At 40.5% G+C, this 8,249-nt stretch overlaps 1 protein-coding gene across 1 annotated transcript; it reads left to right on the top strand.

Moving 5' to 3' along the window:
* The first annotated feature begins 779 nt into the window (after nucleotides 1-779).
* Nucleotides 780-7,810, top strand: LOC133106584 (tumor necrosis factor alpha-induced protein 2-like). The gene is made up of 11 exons (XM_061216042.1): nucleotides 780-895; nucleotides 1,682-2,453; nucleotides 2,697-2,811; nucleotides 3,098-3,217; nucleotides 3,477-3,571; nucleotides 3,781-3,873; nucleotides 4,963-5,089; nucleotides 5,592-5,717; nucleotides 5,974-6,129; nucleotides 6,975-7,096; nucleotides 7,621-7,810. Exons 2-11 carry the CDS (start codon nucleotides 1,687-1,689, stop codon nucleotides 7,808-7,810), a joined length of 1,911 nt encoding a protein of 636 aa, XP_061072026.1. The 5' UTR covers nucleotides 780-895; nucleotides 1,682-1,686.
* The last annotated feature ends 439 nt before the right edge of the window (nucleotides 7,811-8,249 follow it).

Genomic DNA, 8,249 nt, shown 5'->3' with positions numbered 1-8,249 from the left:
TCTAAACCTTCATGACACAGTGAATCAAACGTGGATACAAATTGCCAATACTATTAATGACGGTGATATTTTAACCCTAATGTGATAGCATGTTAATGTAGCTGGCTCCGACGTTGAGAAACAGACATGCAGAGACATTATGCCGTTAACCTGGAATTTTTCCCCATTAAAAAACCTAACAATTGGGATATTCGAAATAGTAATACATTGCAGTTACTGATTAAAATCCAGGCAATTTTATTGAAGATATTGTGGGAATACCTCAACAACATCAATATCATTCAAGAACCCGTTAGTAGTAAAATAATTATTTAGATAGACTTACCGAAACGTGCGTCGGCGCCCATGGAAATGATTCGCGCCAGGCGATTTCATATAGTTCGTATAGGAATCCGCACTGTAAGGACGTCATTCGTTTATCTCAGAACAGCGCCGCGATATCAACGTGCGGCCAGGAATATATTGCATCAGAAGTGTTAAGAACTTCCGTTGAGAATGAATGGGAAAGGTTGGGGAGGTTGAGCATGGCCATCCCGCAAAGCCGACGGGGATTCGAGCCCAGGACCTCCTTGCTGTGGGGTGGCAGTGCTGCCCACTGCACCATCCGTGCCGCCCGCCCTCTGTGAGGTACTGTCGCATTAGTTGTACTGTTAATGTTTTCACATTGTCCCTGTAAAAATACAATATTATAAAGCTACCCTTGGGATTGGTATCAAAGATTCGGTTTTTCCGGGGATTAGAATCGACTTTGTGTAAAAGAGGGCGGCACAGGATTGGAAACAGAACGCCTTTTTTGTTTTTACTGAAAGACCAATAAAACCTTTGGACTCACACAGACCGCCAGGGAAATCCCGTCTGCTGCCTTCGGCTACATGGTTGTAATTTAATAACCTACGTGAGTAAAAAAACTTTTTTTTGTGATTGTTGGTAGCTACATATTGTATAGCTGGGCTTGTTACTTACACGAAGCTTGCTGTGCGGAATCTGCGGATCATTTTCTTGTATTTCTGGTAAGAGAAATTAGATACATTCTTTTAAAATAAGTAATTAAAATCGAATTATTTTTTATATTTTGTTTTATAACTAGCTAAAATGTAGCCTGCCGTTAATAGGCGCAGCTGTATGCTTTGACATGTGTAGAACAGATATTTTCCAGTTTATCTTGCCTACAGTAGCCTACATGTCAGTTGTAGAACCGTTATCAAAAGGTAAGACTTGCGAACCAGACCACGTATATACGTGTATAGGCTATAGTCTACTTTATAATGGCTATTCTTCCTATATTCCTGTATTTTCAACACAATTCGTTTTTAAATGTATAAGAATAGTCTATTTAGTTTCATCTAGCGGTTAGGACAAGGGTTCGCAAATTGTGGGTCGGACCCTCGATTTCAGGATAGGTTCTCCTAAAAAGATCAAATTTAATTTTTTACACTTCTATTTGAAATATGTGAATGTATGCCACTATATGTTTAACAGTATAACAACCCAACTATAATAAAGCAATGAGGCAGGTTGTGGTATATTTCCAGTGTAGTTGTGGCTAAAGGGTGTTGTTAAGCACAAGATGGGTGTTTGTGTAAGTTTGTGAACATTCATTTGGGGTCACATCAGAAAACCCCTGGTTTAAGATATGTGAGAGGTCGCATAAAGAATGACAAATGTTTTGTATTCTGTGCAGATAGTATGAGAAACACCGGAGGAAATGAACCGGCTGGAGCTGATTTACCAGATAAACAACCTGCCGGTTCTTCAAAATTCAGTTTCAAGAACCCGAAAATTAAGTTGCCCTCCTTTAGAAGGAGTCTTCCTAAAGTGGTTCTCACCTTTGAGGAGAACCTACGGCAGGGCCGTCTTTTCCAGGCTGGAAAGCAGCTGATCCAACAGGAGGAGCATCTGTTTGGGAGGGAAATAGGGAAGGAGGAGAAGGAGAGTGGGGAAAACAAGGAAAAACTGAAGAGAGATTATGAGTCCCTTCTCAAGAAGTTGTGGCAGTCAGTGGACTCTTCACTGAGTGCTGGGGCAGAGGAGCTGGAGGGCCTGAAGTCGGCCGTGAGCTGCATCCAGCAGGAGGAGGAGCAGGATAGGAGGTGGGGGAAGAAACCAGAGACACAGGCCCCTGAATGGAGGCCCAGGCAGTGCAGACAAATGCACGATGCCCGGCTTGAGAAGATGGTGGAGAAACGGATGGAAGAACCGAATGTGATCGTGGAAGGAAACATGTCTTCCTTGAAGAGGGATATCTGCAAGATGGGCAAACAGATGAAGGAGGACCTGCTGAAGGTGGCACGGGAGCTGCAGAACTGCTACCCTGAGGAGTTTGACATCTGCAGTGTGTATGCCGGACTATATCATCAAGCCTTTTCTCAACGTTTAACAGAGATTGCCGATTATGGACTGGTTGTAGATGACTGTATTTACCTCCTGACCTGGGTGAATAATTACTATCCAAAGTAAGTGGATGTTACCTAAGCTACTCACAATCTTGTAATATCTGCAAGATCCTTTTTTCTATTTTCAGCCTTTTGATTATGACATTCATTTAATTCAGTGTGTATGAGGAAGAATGTGGGGTAGTTTAAAGGCAATGTATGGCACATTTGCTGCAGTCAAATCCATGATTAAATCTAAATTAGATGTGTGCAACTCATGTACATTTATCACAACCATTTTGTTTTCTGATGCTTCTGTTTCAGTGACATTTTAAAAAGCAAAGAACTCAAAGGGAAGATTAATTGCAAATCGCTTGGAGATTTGTTGCCTGTGGAGGTGGCTAGAGTCTTGGAGGAGCAGTATCTCTCAGACCAAGAGGTACAGAAACTGCATCACTCAGAATCTGCCAGATATTTAGACAAAACTCCCTCACAAAAATGAGAAGAATAGCTTATCTATATTCCATGTGGAACACTAGTACCAAACAAGGTTTATCTTATTTAAAACGACTATGAAAAAGTATACAAATGTCAATTTTGCTGTGTCAGTTATGTCATTTACTCTGTTGTATTGTGACTTATGTTAGAGAGAAGCTCAAAAATGACATCAGAAAAGGCTGACAGTTAGGATGTAGCCAATGACGAACATGGTTTGCTTGTTTTAGACACAAGTTAAGAAATTTGTCTCCACTGTCCTGAGGAAACAAGAGGAGGCCTGGCTGAGTGGAACTCAGCCCGAGCTCATAGAAGGACATTACAGTCCCATTTCCTTCGATGTCATACAGGTATGGAAATGCAATCCCTTCACGCACTGCTTTTGTTAAGTATAGAACTGTATGCACAGATTGCATGTGCATGTGATTTCTGCCATGCTTTGTGGACTTAATAAGCCAAATTCATTTCCCTTAAAATGTCTGCTGAGCTGCAAGAGCTGTGACGGAGGTGAAATCATTCTTTTTAAACCTGCATGTGACTTGGACGTGAACTTTAAGTTACCATTCAGTGAAGGTTATTTTCCTAAGTTCTTGGTTCTTTATTTGGCAGCGTGTTGATAGCGCAATGAAACATGCAAGGGATGTATTGGTTGAGGCGGACAAAGCCCAGCCAATCATGTGTCAGTTGACGGACTTCCTACGGAGGTAATTAATTATTGCAATTATGTCATATGAGAAATGAAGTTCTGACTATTATAAGTAGCATTAGTGCAAGCTATTTGAATAATATATCCTAGTATTTTGCCAATTGTATGTCAATTGTCATATTGCTGTCAGTTGTCAGTTGTCAATGCATGTACATACAGAAGATAATTGATGATGGTGTAAATAATAATTTTTCATGATGTTTGCAGCTATAAGAAATCTCTGGAAGATTTTCTGAAAGGAAAGCATGGAAACACCAAAGCAGTGATAAAAGCTAACTTGGCCAGCCTTGAGCAATTTGAGTAAGATAATTACTTTTGTTTGCTTTAATTATAACACACAAACAATTTATTAATACTGGTTAATCATTATGATGGAATGTTATATTTCTTTAAATAGCTGGTAAGGCACAAATATGGGGTCTGATCTTATGTACTGTAAAACATGATAGTAACTAAATGGATATGACAATTAGCACAAATGAATTGTTTGCATGTATTGGTCAGAATGTTCACATCACTGTCTGCAGTAAACCTGAACCTATTTTTCTAAAGTGTCAGCACGTATAACATGGTTCCAGACAGACAATATATTGTAGAAATTACAGACAATAAAATCACAGAACACAAACTAAATATATACATTATTAGGTAGACCTGTACACCACCTTTTTAATGTGAATATGTAATTAGCCATTAATTGGCAGCAAATCAAGGCATCAAGGCATGCAAACAAAAGGTTCAGTTGTACAGGTACCATGTGTTACAACAGTGGCATGCAGAAGAACGTCTCTGAACACACAACATGTCAAAACTTGAAGTGGTTCGGCTACAGCAGCAGAAGACACCCATAAGCAAAAAAAAAAAAAAAAGAGTCTAATAAATAGTGAGTTTATATTGAAAAATAAAACCAGGAAAAAGATAATTACAGTTGTGAAAATTTGCCATTGCTTTACAGTGCTGATAATCCAAGCCTCTTATTACAATGTGAGGAAGGTGACAAATGCCCATTTTTGGACTGTCCACTTTGCAATCCTCATTTGTCTCTGATTAGTCTCTGATTAATCATACATTCCTTGGTAACTGACAGCATTACTTGCATGATTAACTTGTATTTCCAAAAAAAAAATATATTAGCATCAATACATGAAAAGCAGTGTTCTCCACATCATAAAATTAAGTTAGTGTAAATTGAAATGTATGGACATGTAAAGACACAGTGTAAGACACAGTAAAGACACAGTGCTGCGGTCACTGTGATCAGATATAGCTTTATATATGTTTGTTTCTTATGATAGTTTTCAGAATTGAATGAATTCTGTTTAAATTGTTCTTTCACTGTTAATAATTGTATACCAGATTCTTAATGAGGGTTTATGTTTTTCCCTACAGGACCTATATTGTGACAGAGAGAGATGTCTTCACAGAAGAGATGAGAACATGCTGCTTATCACTCGTGAACGCCATGAAAGACTGTGGCTACCAGTATCTCTCCAAGATCATACATGCAGATATGAAGGTACTATGCTAACCATCCTATAGCATGCACCTCCAATATCGACTTCCAATATCCACCAAAAATACAGTGGAAAAAAAAACATCCAGTGAGCAGTGGTTTTTCAGGAAAATGCAAATACGCCTTGTTAATTAGAGAGGTCACTTGAGGAGGGCCAGACTGGTCAAAGCTGATAGGAAGGTGACAATAACGCTAATAGGCTACAGCAGCAGAAGACTTAATAAGTATTAAAAAAACCTAAGACCCTATGTGTCTGTGGTGGCGGGGGGGCTCCTGAGGTTCTGAAAGATTATTTTTGCTTAGTCTGCATGTACTTTATTAATGGAGGCCATATTATTAATGCATTTGCAAATTGTTGAGGAAGCATCAGATCTTCATCCAAAGATCAGAATGTGTTTTAACTGGGTGGATTGTATTTCATTTTCTAGTTTATCTTTGGGTTCATCCAAACCAATGTTTCGACTGAAGAGGAATTGGTACACACTAAACGGAGCTCTTTCCCCAGGTACGGTACGGTAAGCTGGGCACCCAGTCCTGGCTCACAGAAAACAGCGTTGTCATGAGCGGCCTTCTAGAAGGGCTGACGGGACACATTGAGAAGTGCAGCGATCTGAAGACCAGCTGCTTTGAGGTACAGTGCCATTGACCTGGCCTGAGGCTCCTTTTCACTGTTGCTGATCAGATGACCCAGTGTTTCTGCATTGAGCTGAAGTGAGAGGACACTAACATTACCTTATGCAAGACTGAAAGAGTTTTTCTTTTCTTGCATGCAGAGTAATACAATTTCCCTTTACATAGGACTGTAGTTCCTCCAAATTCAGATTCCTCCAAAGGCCTCTCTGCGTAGCTCATCCCTGTCTTTGCATGCCTGTGCGTGTTTTGTACAGGAGTTTGTTGGCCGGCTGCACGGCGATGTGATGGTGGAGTATGTGTACAGGCTGCTGAAGAAGAAGCTGAGGCTGAAGGATCAAGGCCAGCAGGAGGCAGCTGCCAGGCTGCTGTGTGAGGACAGCAAGGCACTACATGCCCTGTTCACTGAGGAGGTAAGAACAGAGTAATGCACACACGCACATACATGCACACAACATACACTCACAGAGCACTTTATTATGAACATTTTTGCTTTATTACACCTACTTATTCATGAGAGTATCTAATCAGCCAATTGTGTGGCAGCAGTCTAATGCTTACAGTCATGTAGATACGGGTCAGGAGCTTCAGTTAATGTTCACATCGACCATCAGAATGGGGAAAAATGTGATCTAAGTGACTTTGACTGTGGGATGATTGTTGGTGGCAGACAGGGTGGTTTGAGTATCTGAGAGACTGCTGATCTCCTGAGACTTTCACGCACACTAGTCTCTCGTCTCGAATTTGCAAAGAATAGTGAAAAAAAACCTAGACAAAATCCAGTGAGCAGCAGTTCTGCAGACAGAAACACCTTGTTAATGAAAGATATTAGAGGAGAATGGCCAGACTGGTCAAAGCTGACAGGAAGGTGACAGTAACACAAATAACCACACATTACAACAATGATATCCAGAAGAGCATCTCTGAACACACAACACATTAAACCTCTAAGTAGATAGGCTACAGCAGCGGAAGTAAAAAAAGATATGTCTAAGAAATACCTAATAAAGTGCTCACAGTGTATATGTCATCAAAATTTTCACTTACAGTATAGAGCCAGGGCTGGGAAAAACATTTTTTTTAACACTTTTCAGGAAAGCGAAATCCTCTAAGTAATTATGCAACAGACTAAAGCACACTACTACTGGTTCCACCAACAGAAAATGACATGCATTATATTTACCGTAGCAATTGACAGGCATAGAATGTACTTAATTTTAAAAAGCACTACACCTAAACCTTTGTCTGTTTCAAACAGGGGTCTAAAGAAGAGTGGCTGAGTGACATTCTCCCAAAAATGTCTGAAGTGCTGAAGACACAGGAGCCAAGCATGATCCAGCTGGAGATCATCACCCTGGCTTGGGACTACCCTGACCTCAGGTGAGGCTAGCACTGACCTACAACTACACACACACATACACACACACACACACACATACACACACACACACACACACACACACACACACACTTACACAGAAATAGTTCAGAAGGCTACAGTCTTTATTGTGGTGACTCCTAAAACAGAATATCTTATACAAATTTGGTGAGTGGCCTTGTTGCTTCATTTATGAATGAACATATTTACAAAGGGGGGAGGTGGAATTGTAGTATAATGGTTAGGAAACCGTGCCTTCAAAACCCTAAAAAATCCATTTGATATCAGTCAGAGTATAATGTAATTAATCATTATTCCCATTTAAGCAAACCTTTCAGAAGGCTTTTGGAAATATTAGAGTTTTGTTATCTTGACACGCAACACAAGGATAGTAATAGCTTACACGTGTCAAATAAAGTGGTAATCATCGTTCAGTCACTTACTATTGGTGCTGGCTGTAAATCTACCCTTAATAGTATGTGTATGAAGGATCACATCCTGATGCTCATGTCCCTCTCCTTTACAGTGACTGCCATGTCTCTGACCTGCTCCACCTAAAGATGAACCTTCCCATCTCCGACATCAAGATGATCAAGGAGAGCCTGTCGGAGAACCGAAACTCAGTCAACTCCCAGAACACCAGAACGTTCTTCTCCAGAGTGCATCGGCAAGATCACGCATCACGCTTTTCCAAGATGATGCGACTCCCGCACTGAGTCAGCCTTGCGGTTTCAAAGTCTTCAGGTTCCCTCTCATAGATTCTCCAGTGCGCTCAGGTACGCCTTCACTGCCATTCAACCCGGCTGTGACAAACCACACACAGGGATCCTAAGTGGACAAGTGCTGCTGATTTCCACTTCATATGTGCCACTCTGTCGCTGGGCATGCAGTGAAACCCCATCCATATAGATGTGCATGTAGAGACAATATCATTATACCATGTGAAAAGTAGGGATTTAATCTGTATATAAAGCTATTCTGGTACATTCATAATTTACCTGTATTGTACAGTATGGACACCTGCAGCTATGACTGCAGCCATACTTTGAACAATCTTGTCAGCGTTGTAAAAAATGTTTTATAATAATAAAATATTGCAGTGGTGCTCTATCTCTATCAGTCTAAATGTGCTGTGAATGGGTCTCTCTGATCTTA

This window comes from Conger conger, chromosome 1, assembly GCF_963514075.1.
Source record: "Conger conger chromosome 1, fConCon1.1, whole genome shotgun sequence".
Classification (NCBI taxonomy): Eukaryota; Metazoa; Chordata; class Actinopteri; order Anguilliformes; family Congridae; genus Conger; species Conger conger.
Note: the sequence above shows the minus strand (reverse complement) of the source record. Positions and strands in the feature narration are given on the sequence as shown.

Coding starts and splice junctions, on each gene's coding strand:
- LOC133106584 (XM_061216042.1), top strand. CDS start 1,687: ATGAGAAACACCGGAGGAAATGAACCGGCTGGAGCTGATTTACCAGAT. Junction 2,454..2,696: donor GTGAATAATTACTATCCAAA/GTAAGTGGATGT, acceptor CTTCTGTTTCAG/TGACATTTTAAAAAGCAAAG. Junction 7,097..7,620: donor TGGGACTACCCTGACCTCAG/GTGAGGCTAGCA, acceptor TCTCCTTTACAG/TGACTGCCATGTCTCTGACC.